We start from the raw sequence: 23,497 nt of genomic DNA on the forward strand, positions 1-23,497 counted from the left end.
ACGTACTTGAGTCGAAATGGCTGCCGAGTATAAAGATATGCGCCCTGATTGGCTAGTAAAAACATCGAAAAACTGTTTTATCGGGGATTTTCAAGTGAGGGGAAATGAACCGCCTCCATGAATACCAATGCTAGTGTCTATTCATCAAAGTTTCGACTTGAAGAGCGGTGAAATCACACAGTGACAAGTCTGTGCAGGATAACCCATGAAACGTGATGTTTGTGATACACTTTAAGTTGTTTACTATGAGAGTTGACGCCGTTCATGAAAAATAGAGAAATTTCCAGAATATCAAAATCACAGATAAGTGGATGATGAAAAATGACGTCGTTCGTGAGAAACCAGGCAGTTCAGATTCAGATTCCAGATGTCACTGACAGTGGACGCTTCTCACATATGCAATGGAATGCACGAAAGGTTCGAACGAAATAAAAAACGAGGACATCATCAAACCCATGTAGAGGGCTATCTAGCCTGATACATGCCCAACGACAATCTTTCGATGAAATTTTCTCAACATGTAATGACTATCTGCTGAGGTACATATAATGGAACGATTCCAAAGAATCATGTGTTCGCCCAAGTCTTTTGGTGGCTTTTAAAAAAGAAGAAAATACGTCACATGACAATGAAATAGTGGCCACCATTAAAGAACTGCGAGAAGTCAATGAAATTAATAGACCAAATGATCGAATGTTCATCGTTCCGGTGTACGAAGTACTCCTGCACCGTTACCTCTGTTACATATTTCGTCATCGACCCCTGCGTACTACTGATGGAGATACAGACATTCAGTCTGTAAAAATCAGCTACTTGAAATATCCGATGTTTCCCAGCGATGCCACCACTAAGTAGTAGGTACGAAGATTCGCAATTGAGGATGCTCGCAAAGCTTCAGCTGGCAACGTTGTTGTGAGGTGCAAACGACAACCTATATGCAGTAGAAGAGCTTCACAAATACAAATGGAAGTATTGAAATAACGCATCGAGAAACTTAATAAGTGAGTGATGTTGCATAAAACTTCGACTTTGGCAAAAGTTCACTTGAAAAAGATGAACAAAAAAGTAAAAATTGACTTCAGTCAACTAACGCTAATGGAGGGTGGAATGTTGAACCTTTTTAAGGAATGAAGTTCGAATTTAACATTGAACTGAGTGCATCCTTCGAAAACACGACTATTATCTGCGAAGAAGAATGATTTTTACTTCGGAGAAGAAAGGCGGAGTTGCCGATGAATTGGACAATATTGAAAGTTTATAAGGAATAAAGTTTATATTCAACGACTAATTGAGTGCAATCTTCGAAATCATGACTGTTATTTGCGAAGGAGAATGATTGTTCCTTTGGAGAAGGAAGATAAAGTCGCTGATGGATTGCACAATCCATGATAATGATGAAAATTTGTCATTACAACGGCTTCTCTTATGTTTTCATCACGATTTCGTATGAATGTGGTATCGACATTCAATGTACAAGTTAATACGTACATCATATGAACTTCGCGTACTCCATATCTGAATCATTCTTTCAAGGTGCACCCCCGATTTGCATTTTTTCATAATTCCATACATCATTTGAATCCGAAGCGCAAAGTGCAGTGACAGTGAGCAGCGGTAGCAAGCAACACACATGATGCAACATCCACTCGCAGTGTCATTTTTAGAGCGATCGTGTTTCGAACTAATGGAACTTCAAAACGTAGCGTTCACTCGTTGCGTTTCAAGCAACCGAATGATGAGACTGGATTACTCTAATCACCCAAACTGCGTAGTTTCTCATGATCGACGCAAGTATGTCAAGAAAATCAACTTGACCTGGGTATTGATGATTTTTCTGCATCCACTTGTCCGTGATGATATAATTCTATTTGTTTAAAAAAAAGAAACTGTGGTATTTTCCACAAACGACATCAACACTCACAGTAAACAAGTCAAAGCGGCTCTTTCATAGGCTCGAGATAAATTAAATAACTCCATCCGCTTTAACATGAATATCACCCCATATGGACTTTCCTGCAGATACTTGTCGCTGTGGTTTTCCACCTCTCTCCACAGCCTTTAATTTTTTGACTTAAGTATGTCCCATTCACTACCAACAATCACTTCATTCGACCAGTTATATTTCAGGTGAGTGCTTTCACAAACAAGCCAACCATAGCGGTGGACTATGGTTCGATTCCGAGCAATGAATTATTTTCCTTAATCGAACTTGGCGGACCGTCAAACCGTATGAGATTTATAGGCCAGCTTGGAATCATAAGAGGTTTCTAGACCTAGCAAAATCATATGATGTTTATGAATCAGGTGGCCTAGAAGCCCTGTAGAAACACTACCGTAATGTTACCAAAAAAATACTGCAAATACTCCTTTCGAAAAAACCGTTTACAATTTCTCATAGGAAAATTGATTAACAGTAAAAACACATAGTGGAGGTGATTCTATTACTTTTTGAGTTTTTTAAAAAATTATACGTCTTTGTTTGGACCAGCATTTATATCAACCTCACGGGTAACGTTAAACTTACCTGTCCAATTTCGATGCCATTAGTAGCTAATTGTGAAACCGCCATAGTCGCACCAGATCCAGCAAATCCTAGGGCTCCAGCAAGAATATTTAAATACGCCCCCCTTGCTTCTGAATTTGAAAAACTCATCGACTGAAATGAATACGATATTATCACTCGCAATATATGAAGAAATCTGTACTGATATTCTATACTGATATAAATGTGAAAGTTTGTGAGGATGGATGTATGTATGTTTGTGGCTCTTTCACGCGTAAATGACTGAACGGATTTAGATAACATATAGGCTACAATTCACAAATGTTTTGTGTAATTTTGGTAAGAATATAACAATAAGTATTCGGTAAGTCATAAAAATTCTTGCTTCCTGAGAGCAATCTTGGCGTGCGCTGCCTATACCGTTGAAGGTACATACAGATAATGTACCGTATATTGCTGCCACGTCCAGGGTTGGCTCCAAATCAGGAAACTCCTCAATGGTCAACAGTAGTAACAGGCATACGATGCATACCATGATTTGTGTAATTTGTTGAGATGGGCGTCAATAGTATTGGTTTGCAATCTGTCTAAGAGACGGACCATTTCAAAGTCAAACGGTGTTTCGTCAAACACGAGTAAGCTTTGAGCTGAAACAAGTGGTGCGCGAAATGATCCTAAACTATCATAAACCATCCCAAATCGTTCTTGCTCTCGAGGCTGAACTGTTAAGAACTGTTCCCGTTGCTCATGCGCATTCATGTGGGAATTTGTTCGGGCTATTTTCTAGGTTGTTTATTATATATATATATATATATATATATATATATATATATATATATATATTACCAAATTACTATCCACGTCAAGCTGAGGGCGTGCCGAGGACTGAGTGACATCAGGGTATAAAATGATATCATGAATGTACCGCCTCAGGGCACAAGGGCAAACCTTGTTTTGTATTAGCTATTACTCTTTTGAACGAAGCTCTGGAATGATTGACGGATATTTCTTCGATACTCGTAGGAACATTATCCCCAATAAACCAAAACGCTCGTAGGAGCGTTCTGGTTTATTGGGGATAAGTTCGGATTGATGAATCCTGTGTTCTGGTGTCGACTGCGAAATGATCCTAAACTATCATAACCCATCCCAAATCGTTCTTGCTCTCGAGGCTGAACTGTTAAGAACTGTTCCCGTTGCTCATGCGCATTCATGTGGGAATTTGTTCGGGCTATTTTCTAGGTTGTTTATTTATTTATTTGATTTAAATAATTGATGATTGAGGTTAGATAACATTTGAACTGACTACAAGGATACGCAACATAACAAAATGGACATAATCAACAGTTTTTTTGTCGTCTTCGTCTCTTCATATATACGATAGGTGACACAATGGTCTCCTCAAAATTCGTTCTGGTTTAAACAAGTGTCCGAGACTATTTCGGACTGAGATTACTCGAATTTACATTGTGCAGCATTGAGGCTAAATCTCAATGATTAGTTAAATTCAAATCTTATTATTCACAATTATATTTTGTGAAGTAATTGGAAAATGAATATGTTTAATGTGATTTAAATCTTATTTCCATCTTTTTAGGGCGTTAATAAAAAAACTTGTTGTAGGTTTTTTTATATTGATTTATTCATTCATATGCTCTCGTGCGCCGCGCCGACGAGAGCACAGAAAAAAATCATGGCGTGTACTTTTAGATTTTCCATACTTTTTCAAAATGTATTTTCGGCACGAGACTCTTGCACCGCAAGGCTTTATGCCTCCTCTATGTTAAATATACACAAATTCAGTTTGAATTTCAGAAAATCATTATTTATGTTGAAGCCCTCCGAGTCATAAACTTTCAAACTAGTGTTAGGATATCTATAATAGAATTGGAAAGTCCACTGTTATTGAGTTTTTTAGTTTACAAATCGATGGAAACTTTTTCGTGTAATATTCAGGTAGATGCAACTCGAAGAAAGTACCACAATTTATCAGGATACTATATAAAATAAGAAATTATATTTCTCTGAAGCATCTGAAGCCTATTTACTTTTTACTCATTCATTCAAAATTACAGTATTCAATCAGTTTTTCGTGAAATACTTCAAATACAACTTTGAAACCTTCAAAGAGTTTACAAAATGAAATTCTTAAGTACATTTCTCATGTACCTTTCTTAAAACGAACTGAAACTCTATATGAACAGAAGCGTTTACTTGATTACATTTGATTCTATTCATGAATTGAAAGTATATACTTACCATAAAGAAAAAAAATTCCACTGACATTTACAGAATATAGAAATATAAATGATCATCAAACAAGAGAGACCAATAATTTCTTTTAAAAAAATCTCAGATCTGCTACAGAAAACAGTTACAAAAATATGTGATGATTACGAAATTATAATTCAAAATAGCCATAATTTACTGTCAGTGGGGTTAGTCGTGTTTTAAATAGATAAAATTGTGAACAGCACATGTAAAAAAAGATAAAGATGTGCCACTAATTGGAATATTTATGGATGACGATGATAAGCAGATTTAAAATGTTAATAGATACAGAAAGCCTGAAAAAAATAATCGACAACCACTCCCCAAAATTTGCACCCAATAGCCAACAACTGGAAAACTCCATAGAAAATAAATTGATGGATATAGCCGTTACTAAGTGATAGGAGAGAGAGAAATGAAACTTCCATAGTTTTTATACCACTTGTATCTGAAAGTTTATTGTACCTATTCGTTTGAAAAAGTCCTTATAGGACGAAACTGCAGTAACGTTAGTTACAAATACAAGTGGTATAAAACATAGGCAGTTTTATGTCTCATTTCTCATGACTTCATAGAAAATACTTATGGATCTAAATTTGTATTGACCATATTCAAAGACTATACTGTAAGAAAGTGATCATTTTGCAATTCTTATAACTGCTCGAAATGTTTTTATATACCTCAAACGAAATGAAAACTAGAAGCTGCAAACAGGAATCTGTTTGAGAAATACATTAAGAATGATATGCCGATTATATAAAAAATTCTGTTGATAGAACTATATCACAGTTCAATGAAATTCTAATTAAATCGTCTTTGAAAACCTATTTACTAATCACTGAAGACTTACATAGCTGAAGAGTTAGTTAATTGCTTTAGTGAAATATCGGAATGTTTCAAGGTATATTCCGATTTCATATAAAAGTAGTTATTTCGAAACTATTTTTTCTTTCGTGTAATTCAATGTTTATATGAAAGTAGTTTTTTCTTACACTTTGTGTCTGAAAGATACTTCTTTGCATGATCTGTAGATCTTTGTGAAAAGTTCATTTGGAAATTGATCTCGAATGACGTCACACTGTAATGAATCGAAAAGCAAATCATATTAAGTAAAAATTTAAAGTGGATAAATTGAACCTATACGAACCGGACTATGAAAACTATTGACCTAATTATGCGATCGCAGAAGATCTTTTCGCGGCACCGATAAGAGATCATAAATCTTAGTGAATGTCGAAATTAATATGTTATGGGATCATAAAACTGTCACCGTTAATTGCCGCCGAAAGATTAATGGCCCGACAAACAGCCTCACGTGCGAATGTCGCCAGGTCACGTACGCTGATTTGATGACGCGAGACGCGGGCTATAAAAACCGGAGGAAACCGCGCTGAAGGGGAGTTGCAAATCGTACCGCGGCCTAAACGTGTCTCTGTGCAGTTATGATTATCGGTGATTGTGCGTAAAAATCCACGAATCCACTAGTAAAATGCAAGTGTTTAATTCCGAAAAATGTAAAATGTATTTGGAAACGGAATCAAATTCCATTTAAGAAAATAAGTAAAGTAAAACGTAAATTAAGCGACTAAATTGTGCGAGTAGCTAATTAAAAAAAAAACTAAATAAAAAATAAAAGTGTGTACCGGTAAACGAATGAAAAATATTCCGGGGAAGATAAATAAGTCCTTTCAAGTATAGAATAATGGAAAATTCAAAAATATTCATGACCCTACGTGAGTATTTATCAAAAGAAAATAAAAAAGAAAAGTCATATGCTGAGACGGTAAAAAGTTACTAAATAAGGATCGCGAATACAAACCATGTTTATTTCGCACCCTTCTGAAACCCGATAAGAAAATGACTGTCGAACTGGCTACGCTGAACGGCCATGATTTATGAATTGATTTTGAATATGAAATGAATCCATACCCAATCTATGTTGATAAATCGTTTTACTTATTGTTGCAAATTGAATTTTATTGTCCATTACAGACATGTACATCTGAATTCTATGTTAACAGGTTGATTGATTGTAAAAGGTTCTGAAATGTTTTATGTATATGTATTTTCTTGCATGTTGAAAATTATCGTTTACTACTGAGTTCAGGTAATTGTTTTACTATTGCTTATGTGTTTATTATCATACTTATGTTTCTGGAGAGATTCTGTGTTATAAATTAGGTGAATAGATATTGAAGAATATGATTATACTGTTTGAGTACTGTAAGATTAAATAGGATGTTATATGATTGGTAAACTGATTAAGGTATTTTCTCTGAGACAAAAAATTGAGTAAGACGACGTACCTATTAATAGTATTAAGGATTGTTAACGAAAGTGTTTCGATAAGAATCAGGTTTTTGAATGAATGATCTTGTTAAAAATTATAAGGTTCGCTATTCAAAGAACACCTACTGTTGGATGTTTTGCGTATGTTGATGGAGTTGTTAGTTTACTATTTAATAAAATTTTTAAAGTATACAAGATTCGTATTTCAGTTGGGTTTAGACTAAACATCTAGTTAAACATAAAAGGTAATCTCGCCTGTTTAGAACTTACCGCTCGGTTCTGAACAGGGTTATTCCGATTTGTAACATACTAGACGACGTTTCAGAATGCTCATCCATCATCTCCAGTATAATTGCTCCCTGACTGTTGAGAGGGTATTCTAGAGCGCTCTGAAGGTATGCGGCGAAGTCGAGTAATACATCAACATCAGTATTATTAGTTTAAACAAAGACTTCGACAATTACAACACAACCTTGGGCTTTGTACAAGATCATATGATCTTGAGTTGGGGGTTGATCTTGAGACTTAAGCCTGAATTCGTTATGTGATCATAGTTTTTGACCTATAACGGCAAGTTTTGTTCGTGAAGGACGTTTCACGACATGGAGATGAAAATGCAATATGACCCCGAACGCGGAGTTTGACCTTGAGATCCAACCTTGTTCGACACGTGACCTCAATGTTTGACCTTAAATGATGTCATAACATATGATCTTGACCTTGCTGATTCTCTATTCTCAACAAGTGATATCGAGATTTTGATTTGACCTTGAGATAAGACATTCATGGATATATTACCATTGTTGATGAGATGTGATGTTTACTTGAATATCATGTCCTGAACACGAACCAGCTGTTACCAGACGTCACAATGAGTAGTGCATTGGGTTAAGAGAGGAAACTTTTGAGTATGAATTGAAACCATAAAAATATAAAGATGGTAATGGAAGACATAATTGTAAAAGAAAATTTGATTTTTACCTTTCAAAATATCTTTACATTCTATGCAAAAATAGAGATATTCGGTGTGGAAAAAATCGAGTCTATCAAGAAACAACAATGACAATTGAATATTGACAAAAAAGTTACTATGTAGGTGTTATAAATTATATATGAGTGGATAATTTTGCAAGGATTTCGGAGAACCTTGAGAGCACCAGCAGAATTACAAATAAGAACTGATAATGGATAATTGGTTAAATGAATCCATATTGGAATTGAATGAATTTTGGTATTTCTAGAGTTCAATGGAGCATATGAAAACACTACTCAAAGGAAAGAAATATTGAAAGTTTTGATATTTTTTCTGCGATTGAATAATGAATGTATACGTAGGTATTATGTCATTTCCAATTTCGGTAAACAATTATCGGATATCGTATTTGAAAAATCAACACGTTATGCTATGCCACCCTTGACATAATACTTTTTCAGTAAAAACGCGCTAAAATATATGGAAGGCGCTTCACTTCCGTCATTTGACTTCTTTTCCAGTCAGTAATGAAGTGCTGAAACATGAAGGTTCCAGAATTCCTGAAGAAAATTTTGCTAGAGCTGTGCCCCCGTGATGCCAGAGTTTTTATTTCATCTCTGCCATTTCACTTTTTTCCTAGTCAGTAATTGGTTAATGAAATTTGAGGGTGGCAGGGTCCACAATAAAAAAATTGCTGGAGCTGTGCCGCTCTGATACTGATACCTGGATTCCCTATTTTGTCTCTGCAATTTCACCTCTTTCTCTGTCAGAAATATCGTGCTAAATTATGGAGGTGGCAGAGTTAACAATGAAAAATTAGATGTAGCTATGCTGTCCCCGACGTCACTTCATTTTCAGAATGAAGAACGGTGCTGAAATATTAATACTAATAAATCAATTGCTGGAGCTGTGCTGCCCCCGTCACCCGAATGTTTCATACTATCTCTGACATTTCACTCCTTTTTCAATCATTGTAACTGTCTCTAAATGATTTTCCTGCCATTAGTGTGACAGGAAAAAATAAGAAGTATCGCAGAACTTTATTGCCACAGTAACCAAGGTTCTTATGCGTGTTGAGTGAAAATATTTCAATATGCATCAGAGTTGAGTCAGAGATTTCGAATATCATACAGATATAATGGTATTGTGTGAATCTACAAAATTCATGAAGCTCTAAAGAAAAACGAAATGGATGATATCCGCGATATTTGAACTGATAATAATATAAGAAATGAACCTCTTGGTGCCTCTTGCGATCGATCAAGGTGTATATACTTCGTCCTAAGGCATATACTCCGGCAGTAACTCCTAGACCTCCTGCTGTTAGCAATACTGCTGGAGCGATAGCTATACTAGTGAAAGACGCTGCAAGAAATACTGCTCCCGAAGCCAGACCTGCTCCAGTACTTAAAATGTCCGCTTTTTGAAAGATCCTTGCAGTCATACCACATGCGGGTGATAAGTGATTCTCTAATATCACGCCATATGTATCACTCATTTTGTACCTGTGAAAAAAAAAGTAGATTGTACTAATTTTCAGCAAAACTGCCATGAGCAAAAGAAATTGGTTGGAATTCTTTCGTATTCAACAAATTTCTTCAAAAATACAAAACGAGAACCTTCTCCAATCACCAGAACTGCAATTGTTTTCTCGCCGCGCGTTTCACCAATCAATTTGGCGTCTTCAGGAGAAAAAGGAATTTATTTTTTATTTCTGAAAATTACCTCTCTTCATATCTAATGATACACTCACTTTCCGATACACATGAATGATTTCGGGTAGGAATTTGCAAGGAAATTCCCTATAATTGCCACTGCTAATAGTTCTCATGCCAAACTTTGCTATTTTCAGACTTCCGTATGCATCCAACAATCCATTTTTTCGTTATTCAATCATCATTACTGATTAAATAAGAATCACAATAACTATAAATATATATATATATATATATATATATATATATATATATATATATATATATATATATATATATATATATATATATATATATATATATATATATTTGAATGATGCAACTAATTTTCCTTCATTTTCAGTATTTTAATATTACTGTAAGTTACAAAATAATCAGAATAAACCTACAAATACAAATAGCTCAATACGTAATGGACGATATTTTTGAAAAAATATACTTCCTAAACTGAGTTTTGAAATTCCTTTTTTAAAGAAATACGTTGACGATATCATTTGTACAATACCTTATGACAAATCTCATGAAATTCTTGATATTGTCAATAGATATGATAAAAAATTGCAATTCACTATCGAAATAGAAAATAATCAGACCCTTCTTTTTCTTGATACAAGAGTTATGCGTAATTACTTTCTTATTAGTCAGTGGACTATGTTTGAAGACTGGCAGTAAACAACTGAAGAAATGAACTTTAAACGTTTAAGCCAGTCTCGAATATACCTACGCAGTAGATTGAATGGACTGACGACTATCATATCCGACAGGCGTCAGTGCGGGAATCTTCACAGACAAATTCCTGCATATGCAATTGACAATACAACTGAAAGAGTCGACCTTCAATTTTGGAACGGGCACACTTGCAGACCGGTTTCGGGCTCATTACCCACTCATCAGTGCAAGATAGTGGCCATCATCGACCTAAGGTCAATGATATTCCATAATTGAAAATCGGAATTCCTCTTCCTAAGTTGGAGCTAAACAAAAAAATGTCACCGACATGTCAGCGACAAAATGTCGCTTGGATACAGATAGCTTCATCTACGAAATAATGTGTGAAGATGTCTATTCAGAAATCATCAAAAATAACCTATCAAAATTTGAAACTTCTGATTATTCGCCAGATAACAAGTTTCAAATTCCAGTCGTGAATAAAAAACTTCCTGGGTTAATGAAAGATGGAGCAAATAGTAAAATCATCACGCACTTTGTAGGGTTACGTTCCAAATACAACTACAAAGTGCAGGGTAGAAAAGTTCTCAAGAAATCAAAGGGAATTCGATATAATGTAGTCAAAAGTAAAATTAGTTTTGCAGAATATAATTTATTTCGGTGATTTGTTTGGAGATGTCACCTGGAAATTTTGTTAGTTTTTCATTTACTTGGGTTATTTCGTATTGCTTAGCTAGCTGACATATAATTGAAGTAAGCATTATCGGTTCCATCCACGTAACTTCTATTAGCAACATCGTAATCAGTGGTGTGGATCTCCATATGATACAAATTCAAATCACCACAATTAATATCACCATCTGAGGTATAACGCGACAAACATCTTCCAGAGGGCGTTGGCAATTTTTGCTTTCTGTTGCTGTGAAGTATTTCCTGCATCTCGATAGGCTATCAATAATTTGAGACGTTCGCATAGCTTGTTGTGATCGTCCTAATAAACGTATTCAATGGGTTTCATATTGAATGTGAACGTAACGTTTTGGGTAAACATGATATCATCGCAGTAGTAGTAGTGAGAAGTGTTTCAGATGAAAAAAACCCAGTACCAGTTTATCGAAGATTTCCTGCTGTAGGAGAGTTGGCTCACCCCATTGGTATTTCATTCATTTGATAAAATATGAATTATTTCTCTAATAAATTAGAAATAACACGCATTTCTCATTACCTTTTGTAGTGAAACGTTATATGGTTGTCAAATGGAGTGTGTTGATGTACAAAATGCACATATGAACATACATCAGCGAATTGGCGAAATGAAAGAATGCTACACCACAGTAGCTACTGTGACCTCACTTGCTGAGCGGGTCGTCGTATTCGCTGGGGAGTGAGAGTTAAATTTGCATAATGAAGACAAATTCAAAAATACAACAATCATAAAACTTGTCCTGCCGTTCTTATGTTCTCTCATTATTATTATTTTCATTGATGAAATATCATATTGCAATACTCATTATCTCATTCCTGAAGAAAACGAATCCAAAACACAAAAATTATAAAAATCGGTTTAGCCGATCTTGAGTTCGTTCATTGTTATTATTATTATCATTGATGAAATATCATATTTCAATACTTATTATCCTATAATTCACAAATTATAGAAATTGGTCCAGCTGTTCTTGAGTTCTCTTATGATTATTATCATTATCATTATTATTTTCATTCATGAAATATAATATTTCAATTCTTATTGTCCTCTTTTCGACGAAGACAAATCCAAAAAACAAAAATCATAAAAATTGGTCCAGCTGTTCTTGAGTTCTTTTAATATTGTTATTATTATTGATGAACCATCATATTTCAATACTTTTAATCCTATTTCCGACGAAGACAAATCTGAAAACACAAAAATGATAAAAATTGGTCCAGCCGTTCTTGAGTTCTTTAATTTTTTTTTTGGGTGTCATCGGCATCGACTACATTGGTCATTAGTCTAGTGTCCTAGGGAACATCATGGCTATTCGTAGTCCGTCAGATATGTAACGATAGACAAATCCAAAACCACAAAAGTCATAAAATCCACTCTATTTTTTGTCTCAATAATGAGTTCGTAAAATGATTTTTTCAACGTGAACATTTTACTACCTTGATATCTTGTCGAAAGTACTAAGAAAATTAGGCTTCTTACGCCCGCACAGTAGAAAATTGATGCACCCGAAGTACGCGAGTTAAATACTCGAAACAGAAAATTGTCTTTTTAAAAAAGTATTTATTTTATAAAAGAGACGACTTTCTCCAGCAAAAATTACAAACAGAATGAATAAAATATGAGTTAAAATGATGTGCATCGTTCCGCAAGTCCAGATAAGCATTTCATGGAAAAGCGCTGTCAGCAGATCATGTTTCTATGAGAGCAGCAAATCGTGGGAACGGTCCTTCCATAATTCCTCCCTCCTTAAGTTTAAAAATGACGGAGTCATTTTTGTCTGGATGGAACCATTTCAATTTCCGGGATATTTTCGTCTTTCTTTGTCTTCTTAGGGTGAGACCATTTTAGTGTAGTACCCTTTTCGTTCTTTTTTCTGATAAGTATTATCAGAATCAATACCAATATGATCGATCCGAAGATGATTTCGAAGATCAACATTTTATTGGTGTTATCGGCTACGTCGATCTTTTTGACTGGTGACAACTTTCCTGCTAAGTTGTGGAACCCGTACATTTCAACTAAGTTGAGATTGGAGAAATTTTGTGTTTCGTTTGCATTTGGGGTTTCCACATCGTTGATTTAGATTTTTGGTAGAATCAGAGGTGTTCCCTTTTGAATCACCATGTTGTTGAGAAACGTCTTATGGGTTATTCGAACTTCACTTGCTATGGAAATTTTAACGAGTGCGGGGGTGTTTATCTCGATATATCGGTCAGCTCTGCACTTAGAGAAAATTCTTTCTTCTCGTACGGGGATGATCAGCAATCCCTCATGAGTAATTTGTTAGGCTATAGATTAGCCTCCTTGATTGAAATGGGTTGGCAATTAGTGTGATATTGCCTTCAATCAGCTGGGTTGTACACTGGTCCTGTGGGTAACATGTGTCCAATAATGGACACATGTTCGATTCGAATTGATTTATTAATTAATTGATTTATATGTATTTGAAGCGCCTTCTGAAATAGGAATATTGCATATAGGATTTTCACAAGTTGAACAGTTTCTAAGCCAGAATTTTCTTCATTTTCTTCTTGAACGTCGGAAATTATATTGATTTCTGTGAATATTTTTGGGGTTCAATAATTTGGAGAACGGTTTCGTCCAAATCGGGGATTTCTTAGGGGTTTGTCAATATGTCTCTGATTATTTCGTCGACATCATCAGGATTATTTTGAATGGATAAAGTTTATAAGGGCATTTAAGTCGACGTTGGAAGGGTTTCTAGAATGAGCGTCAGCTGCTTCATTTGATTCGCCTTTTTTGTACTTTATGGCGTATTCAAACTCTTCGAGTTTCAAACGCCAGCGTACCAGAGTTGGGTTCTTTCAAAGAAAAGAGCCACTGAAGGGGTTTGTGATCGGAAAATATTGTGATTTTTCGACCAAATAAGTAGGGCCGGAAGTATTTACAGCTCTAGACGATGGCAAGAATTTCTTTTTCGAATGTCACATAATTGACTTCTGCTGGGTTCAGTGTCCTGAAGGCGTAACATATTGGGTGGTCATTTTAGGATAATATTGTGCTCATTGCGGAATTTGAGGCTTCTGTGGTCAATTCGAATGGTTTTTCAAAATCAGGATATGCTAAAATAGGTTCGGACATGAGTATTGACTTGCATGTATTGAAGCAATGAACAAAGTCTTTCGTATTTCTACCTTTTCATTTTTCTTAAAACATTTGGTCATAGGTTTCGCGAGTCTGGCAAAGTTCCTAATGAATTTCCGATAATAACCCAATAATCCCAAAATTATTTTATATTCTTTTGAGTCTTCGGAATTGGTAAATTTTTGATAGCTGTAATTTTCAGAGGATTAGGTTTGATACTTTCAGGTGTGATCACATGTCCTAAAAACTCGACTTCCTTTCGAAGAAATTCCGATTCATCTAATTGAATCTTCAATCGAGCTTCGCGCAATTTGGAAAAAATCAATTTGAGGTTTTGAATGTGCTCCTGAAATCGGGTGTTGAATATGATGATGTCATTAATATAGACCATGCAAATTTTATTTTGCAAGTCTTTGAGAACCTCATCCATTACGCTTTGGAAGCTTGATGGTGCGTTTTTGAGACCAAACGGCATCGTCAGGTATCCATAGTGACCATAGTCCACATTAAACGCGGTTTTTTCGATAAAATTTTGGGCCATTTCGATTTGGTGGAACCCACTGGGTAAATTGAGTATAGTAAAATACTGAGCACGTCCCAATTTGTCCAATGTGTCATTAATATTGGGGATTGGGTATCGATCATGTATTGTTTTTTCATTGATTTTACGATAATCAACGACTATTCTCCATTTTTGTTTACCAGATGAATCGAGTTTTTTAGGCACGATCCAAATGGGGAACGACCACGGGCTACATCTGGGTCGTATGATATGTTTCTCGAGTATATCGTTGATTTGACGTTGGACTTATTGTCTGTGGATGTATGGATACCTATAGGATTTAGTGTGTACCAGTATTTTGGTCCGTAGTCTTTATCTCATGTTTTATTTTTGAAGTAAATGTCAATTCGTCTCCTGGTTTGAGGAAGATATCAGAATATTTTTCACATACTCTGATTATAGCGGTCTTTTTCTCTGAATTCATATGGTCAACATGAATTAAGTCTGTGATATTCAGGTCACTTCTGTTTGATAGAGAATGGTCATTTGTCTGTCCGTTGGGATTTGTGAAAGATTCGAAAGTGAATATTCCATATGTCGAGAATACAAATTGGGTGACAGGTAGGGGTTCGAGTAATTTTACTGAAATCTTTTCATCGGTGGGGTTTTGAATTTCAATCGGGGCATATCCGTTTTTTGCGATAGCCAATATTTGTGTAATAATGAGATTATTCATGCTTCCTTCGATCGTCAAAATTTTGCCTTCGTACAAACTCACTGGCAGATTTTTTATTATTTTTTCCAGTCGAATTACTGAAAAGGAAACACTAAAATCTGAAGGTTGTCTGAATTTAAAAGGTATTTCAGCATTTTTTCCTATCAATTTCTCGATAATTAAATGGATTTTCGATCATGAAAATCGAATAAAATGAAATAAATTTCATAATTCGTATTGAATTTAGAAAAGGCTGGTATTGAAGCTTGATATCTGAGCTTTTGACAGCCGGTTGCCGTTTTTATTACGGTATTGGAATGATATATTTTATCTGGAAATAATTTCTCAATTATCGAAGGTTCGATAATCGATCGAGAGCTTCCCGTATCGATGAGTAATTTTAATTTGGGATTTTTTGTTTCTACATATGGTAAAGCATTATTACATGAGAGATTGATTTCGGCTAAGTCGATTGGTCTTGTTGGCTCGTTACCTAAAAATTTGCGATTTCGTCAGGGTCTGAAATTTCATCGTTTGAGATACAATATTGTTGTTGATCGAATTCGTTTTCGAAATATTGGGTGTTCATAATATTGATATTGGTTAGCCGGTTGATCATAGAAATCAATCAAGTTTTCATATTCTTTCGAAAATAATTTTTCTGAAATAAAATTTGCCTTTGATTCTGTTGGAAGAATCGTGATTGGTTCTGGAATTGATTTAAACCGTATTGCGTTCTGAAATTGGTTCTGGGGTCTTGCCGGTACTGGGGAATTTGTTGGTGGGACATCCTAGTGGGGTTCCTAGAAGTAGTCGACATGGGTTCAGGTTTTGGCAATTCATTTGGAGAGATTTGTTTGGGTTTGAAAACATTTTGGGGGGTACCAAACCCTTCTCGATTTGTAGGGTATTTTATAGGTGGTAGTTGCCTAGGTTGGCCATTTTTGGTTGATTGGGCCAAACGGGTCTCGAAGAGGAGTTCAAATTTGAAAAATTGGTGCTGGGATAATTAAATTGTCTTTGTGATTGATTGCCAAAAAGTGGTGTTCGTTGAGACATTGTTCGTGTAAGTATGTCTGTTTGTAGGAGTATTGAATTTGGTTCTATAATTATTTTGGGCGGTGTCATATAATTTTTCAAAATTTTCATATTCGTTCACATCGGCCATCGGGTCTTCAAGAGAATTTGTGTTTTTGAGATGTAAATTATTTCTCAGAATGTCTGTACATCCAGCGATGAATGTGCCAAGTGCAACCTTATCATAATGAGAAATTTGACAAAGTTTCTGTTCTCTACTTGAATTAGAATCATTACTGATTCTCTGTACCACGCTACTTCTAATCAGTTGCAACCTACTTCCCAAACAGAGTAAGTTCCAGAACAAGAAAATTTATATTCCTACAGTCAGAAAAACACTGTTTCAGAGCATTTTTCAAACTTTCCCAAGTGTTGAACTCTGGTCTAATTCCAACCATATACGCGGCTTTTCCAATCAATTTTTCCTGAATACATTCGAAGATGTGTTCATTCAAAGAATCATCGTTAAATGTTTCATAGGTATTGATCAATGAATCACCTATCAATAAATTCATTTAGTGCATTACTGGTGCAGCACTTTTCCTAATAAATGAAAAGGAGTAATCCAGACGGCAACGGTTGGCACTATGGGTTCGTTTACAAACAAAACTATATCATTGTACAGTAACTGACTGGTCAAAAAAATAAAAGGGGGGCCACTGCAACTTTCAAAATGTCTATGTCAAAGAGTTCCTATTTGGAAAGTTGAGCAACCGAATAATGACTAAGTAGTTGTTATACCCAAAACTATGAGACTTTACCATAAGATGTTATCAAATTGATGAGTGTTAATCATTAAATAAACAGAACATAATTAAACATACACACATTTAATATGGATAACTCTTCAAAGGTTCAGAGTAAAATTTCCCAGAAATAAGACTTGTAATTCTAGTAATATTATTCAATATTGATACTTCGAGAGGTTAATTGATTAGGTAGGAATCATTTTCCCAGCGCATAGTACTATGTGGTGGTATACATATACATATAATCGTTGAAAAACATATATTTCAACCTGAGTGTATCTAGATTGAATGTACATTAATAATTAAAAATTTGAATGGTAGGATTTTATCCTATATAAAAAATATATAAGTGAAACCTGTTCCTCTGGCGACAGCTCTTTCAAAACTCAGTACTGAATCCCAGGCCAACCAGGACTGGAGTGATGAGGGAAGCGATTCTACGATAGCTTCATTCTATCAGAGTGCAATCAGCTGTTCATCAGGCTGACCCATGGATTGCATACTTCGGGCAAGTGAGCCCTATTGGAACCATAATACCAAAAATATTCTTAATATGTAAACGTGGGGTTAACCAAAGCTTGGGAGATAACCAACCAGAACAGAAACTCTGACGATTTCCTGGGTGAAAATCCTCCGGGTACAACAACCCTATAAATGTTTTTTTAAACTGTCCTATATTGTCGCTAGTAAGAGAACAATGAAAAGAAAAGTTGGAAAACACATCTTCCGTGAAGGGTTTTATCTTGTAGTAAAAAGGCGTTGGCGTGGTACAAAGTATTCAAACGCCAAATTGTCGTAAATGTCCAATATAGGCCTCTATCAAAAGCCAGGACGTTGTGGTTGATAATGAGATGGGTAGAACTGAATATCCACTAAGGATCAGTTAACAAATTCAGGATTCGTCAGCCGAACAAAAACAGAAACACCTGTATGGCAGACGCCTGTTTGACAGACACCTGTAGCTTCTGCGAATTCTACCATCCTAACTTGATCAGAAAAAAATTCCTTTCTCTTGCCCAGAAAAGAATTCCTTTTTCTTCCCCTTTTTCTTTTTAGAAGATAGGGTACTAGCGTTTCGACCTTTCAATATTTGCAAGGTCCATGCATAACGGATTAATCTGAACCCATTAAAGTAATGGTATGTTTGGTTGTATCTGGTCAGATACCTTCAAAAGCTAAATTGGCTGCACTGACGAAAACTGAAACAGTTGACAGTCGAAATGTCATCAAACAGCTGACAATTGAAATCAAACGAAAAATACCAAAAGAAAATTTCACTTAGAAGACACTCCTTGTGAACCTTATCAATAACCAAAACACAGACATTCATATGAATCACCCAGGAAAATTCCATTGAAAACAGACATCGGACGCCAAATGAGTAGGATATTTTCTTTGAAGTAATTTTATTTACCTACTTTCAATAATTTCAAGATCAAGACTGGTACACAGTAAAATAAATCACACTTGCCAGAGTAAGCAGAAATACAAGTTGTAACTCTTAAAAAACAAATAGGACTATAACGTATGCAGTTTCAGTGAGAGGAGTTATGAATTATTCTGATGGTGAATCAAGAACTTAAAATTTTTCTTGTAGTGACAACTTGTAAAAATGTTATTTATCATTGAAGGTGGTTTTTGAATCCAGATCAGCAATGGGATTTTTATAAGGTTTCTGTGGATGAGTTTACACATATATATTTGTCATTTTCATGTTCGCTGAGGGTAGGTCACCACGGAGTAAAATCTATGTTGCTTTAAAACTTTTTTTATTTATTAACAAAATAAAATATCGAAAATTTACATGCTACACTGTCACCATCGAAAGGTTTCAGATTATCAAGTCGAGACTTCAAAAGATCCCAGTTCATCTGAACATTTTGTTGTGGTGCCATTGTTATTATTGGTATTGGAACTTTAGTATTACTTTCGCTAACTACTGAATTTTCTTGAACTGATGAATTATTTAGTCTATTTAAAATATCGTGTACTCTTAAAACACTCAACTTACTGTTAGTGAGAATGGCCGTGTCGAAAAGAATGTTACATTTAAACAATTGAAACATGTCAATACAATAAAACAAGTCACTACATTGAAAGAGGTTGACTCCTTGCTGATACAAAGAAGATTATTGAATTAATTTACTAAGAATCGTTTATTTTTTATGAAATTATGTATTACCGGTAAAAGACATGTGGTTGAAGAACAAAGAGAGAGACAACAAACAATTGACAATGACAGCTATCATGTGATTCAGTTTCAAAAGGTGTGTTTATTTGTCTATGTTGAAACTATGGAACAAAAGAGAACTGTTATGGTGCAAGTGTAATCAGAGACATCTGATGTAATATAAGTGAATCAATGAGAAAATCCAATATCAAATATGTCCAATTTGAAGTTAATTAATTGACAACACCCTTATTAGTTTTGATAAAAACAAGTGAAGAAGTGTTATTATTTGAAAGTGAAACCCTGGCATAGGGAGGTTGGAACTTTATTTAAAATGTTATGAATTATATTATTGAAATTCAGAATTATTTCTGATTTGAATATCATGTAAATTTTTATCAATATCTAGTAGGAAGGCATATATATTTCACTGAGGTGATCAATGTATGATCTTCTATATTAGGGTAATTATTTGTTTGTGAAATGGATGACATTTTCAAAAACAATCTTTTAGATGTATTTTTTGCAATGGGGAATGTTCCTCCTGAAGAAAATCAAGTAGTTTTCATGAAAGAGCTCTAAAACAATGCATTTCAAACTTATCATTTCAACCTTTTTCTTTAAAAAATTATTTAAATACTTAAAAAAGAGGAATGAAATGATGCATTCAACATTTAAAGGGATTCGTTTCTGAATTTCACTAGTTCGGACTTCCATTGTCTACTATATAGAATGATTTGAAATCCCTGAAACAAGTAAAAAAGAATAATTAAAAAGAATAGTTGAAAATAACAATTATATTAAGCAACAATAAACCTGAAATGAAATGATAGTGAAATAACCTACAAGTAAAAATATAATAATTGAATAAATGAAAATTAAAGGAATGAAAAAAAGAAAATAATAAAAAAATAAAAAAGTGTAGAGATTCCAAGTCACGTTAGTTCACGACGTTTCGATTGTTGGTATCTACAATCGTCTTCGGGTGATGACTGGACTGATTCCTCCGAGAGATGACTATTTTATAGGTCGTTGAAATACTTTCACTTTCTCTACTTTCCATTTTCCGCTTCACTGATTCTGTGAGAGATGACCGTTTTGGCGGGAGTTGGTAATTTTTCGTTTGATGATGGGTTTCCATATGTTTCGTATATCTACGCTGGCCTGGCTGAATACGTTGTTGGACAACATGTATGCGGCTTCCTTGAATTTTCTCCTGAACCAATGTTCCTCTCTGTGCAAGATCTCAGCTTGGGACCACTCGATGTTGTGTTGATGGGTCCAAACATGGTCTGCTATTCCTGATTTGCTGGTTTCTCCTCGCTATGTGTGCTTCTTGTGCTCGGCAATGCGAACATTCAATGGCCTCTTAGTTTCACCAATATAGGATTTTCCGCACTCATAGAGTATTCGGTAAATGCAATTCTTGGAATCGCAGTCCGCGTTTGGGGGCCTGGTTTTCGTGAGGCTGCTACGGATAGTGTTACCGGATCTGAAACAGGTTCTAATGTTGTACTTGGAACCAATTTTTCTTATCCTCTCCGATAATTCTCTGATGTAGGGAAGTGCAAGCACTGGTTGTGACGGCTTCTCTTCCTTGCGAGGCTCCTGCTGTCTTTTAGCCAAAGTCTTTTCTACCATCGCTTTGGAGTATCCATTCCGCTGAAGATCATTTTTGATGATGTCTAGTTCCTTCTCGAGACCTTCCTTTGTATTACAGAGCCCAAAAGCACGGTCTAATAGAGTCTTGATGATTCCTCTTTTTGTCGATTGATGGTGGTTGGATTCGTGGTTCAGATACTGTCCCGTATGAGTGGGTTTTCGGTATACAGATGTTTCCCACTTAGTGTCGGTCCTCTTCACCAAAACGTCTAAGAATGGCAATTCATTGTGGATTTCCTTCTCCATTGTGAAAGTGATGGAAGGTCTCACGCTATTGATGTGTTTCAGAAAGGCGTCTAGTTCAGTATTCCCATGGTTCCATATTATGAAGGTGTCTTCAACATATCTCAACCAGACTCGAGGTTTCTTGTGGGCTTCTTCAATGGCCAGAGTTTCAAACCACTCCATATATATGTTGGCTATGAGTGGTGAAAGTGGCGATCCCATTGGCAGTCCCTCATCTTGTGTGAAGAATTCATCCTTCAGTTGGAAATAACAGTTTCGTACACAGCATCCTAGTAATTCCATAATTACTTCTATAGGTAGATTCGTTCTCTCTTTCAGGTTCCCGTCTTCGGATAGCTTTCTCTGTATGATTTGGAGTGCTTCTTCGACCGGAACGTTGGTGTAAAGGCTTTCCACGTCGAAACTAATTAGGTGATCTTCCTGTGTAACCTCAATTGACCCTAGTAGTTCGACAAAATGCCTTGAATTCTTCACAAAAGACGATGTTTTTCCTTGTAATGGTTGTATTAAGGGAAGTAAAAATCTAGACAAGTTTTGAGTAGCCGAATCTCTGGAGCTGATGATCGGTCTAAGCGGAACGTCCTTCTTGTGGATTTTGGGTAGACCATACAAGTGAGGGGGCTTACTATGGTGCGGTGTTAGCCATGATCTTTCCTTGTCTGAAAAAAAGACTTGGTGTTTTTTCAAAATCTGGTACAACTTCCTTTCGATTGATGCAGTAGGGTCCCGTACGATCTTTGTGTATCGTCCCTTCTGCAGAACCTCTTCGATCTTCTGTTCGTAGAGAACGGTATTCATTACCACAGTAGCGTTTCCTTTATCTGCAGGTAGGATCTTGATGGTGTTGTCTCTACGTAGGCCGTTCAGAGCTCTACGTTCTTCCTTGCTGATATTAGATGTTGGAACTGGTTCTCGATCCAACTGTTCTCTAATTTTCCATCTGAACTCTTCTGCCTCGGTCTGGTCAATGAGGGAACTGGTGGATTCCACTGCAGTAATTATCTCTAAAGTGGGCACAGATATTGGCGTAATGGCAAAATTCAGGCCTTTCCTCAACAAGGATTCTTCTATTCCCGTGAGCGGTCGGGAACTCATGTTGATGACGTTGGTGGCTTCATAGTTGTCCTGTTTTCGGTCTGTATTTGGGCATTGTTTCCTCACTAACTTCCCCCACTTTCTGTTGTGGGTATTCTCCATGTCTTGGCGGATCTTCAAGCACGTGCTTTCAATCTTGACAAAGATTGGTCCATGATCATCTTCCAATGTCTCTCTTCTTATTTCTTCGAATCGTTCTGTGGCATCCTGCAGCAAAGTTGACCTCTTCCAACGGAGTTGGAGTGTGAGTGCGGAAAATCCTATATTGGTGAAACTAAGAGGCCATTGAATGTTCGCATTGCCGAGCACAAGAAGCACACACAGCGAGGAGAAACCAGCAAATCAGGAATAGCAGACCATGTTTGGACCCATCAACACAACATCGAGTGGTCCCAAGCTGAGATCTTGCACAGAGAGGAACATTGGTTCAGGAGAAAATTCAAGGAAGCCGCATACATGTTGTCCAACAACGTATTCAGCCAGGCCAGCGTAGATATACGAAACATATGGAAACCCATCATCAAACGAAAAATGACCAACTCCCGCCAAAACGGTCATCTCTCACAGAATCAGTGAAGCGGAAAATGGAAAGTAGAGAAAGTGAAAGTATTTCAACGACCTATAAAATAGTCATCTCTCGGAGGAATCAGTCCAGTCATCACCCGAAGACGATTGTAGATACCAACAATCGAAACGTCGTGAACTAACGTGACTTGGAATCTCTACACTTTTTTATTTTTTTATTATTTTCTTTTTTTCATTCCTTTAATTTTCATTTATTCAATTATTATATTTTTACTTGTAGGTTATTTCACTATCATTTCATTTCAGGTTTATTGTTGCTTAATATAATTGTTATTTTCAACTATTCTTTTTAATTATTCTTTTTTACTTGTTTCAGGGATTTCAAATCATTTTATATAGTAGACAATGGAAGTCCGAACTAGTGAAATTCATCACGAAACATTGTCAATCACCTTCAAACAAACGGATTCGTTTCTATTTCACCATTTGGCAACATCGGTTATAGCTAATAAAGGACAATGAATC

The 23,497-nt window shown here is 35.7% G+C and overlaps 1 protein-coding gene across 1 annotated transcript in view; it reads right to left on the minus strand.

Annotated features, from left to right (window-relative positions):
* Positions 1-23,497, minus strand: part of LOC111504793 (uncharacterized) — a 78,520-nt gene that overhangs the window by 19,542 nt on the left and 35,481 nt on the right. Inside the window, exons 6-7 of the mRNA XM_074186374.1 lie at positions 9,274-9,541; positions 2,525-2,656 (exon numbers count right to left, since the gene is read on the minus strand). Coding sequence (XP_074042475.1) covers positions 2,525-2,656; positions 9,274-9,541 — 400 coding nt within the window. The remainder of the gene's footprint in view (positions 1-2,524; positions 2,657-9,273; positions 9,542-23,497) is intronic.

This window comes from Leptinotarsa decemlineata, unplaced genomic scaffold, assembly GCF_025532065.1.
Source record: "Leptinotarsa decemlineata unplaced genomic scaffold, Ldec_3_MD MMD2_tig00078422_RagTag_RagTag, whole genome shotgun sequence".
Lineage (NCBI taxonomy): Eukaryota > Metazoa > Arthropoda > Insecta > Coleoptera > Chrysomelidae > Leptinotarsa > Leptinotarsa decemlineata.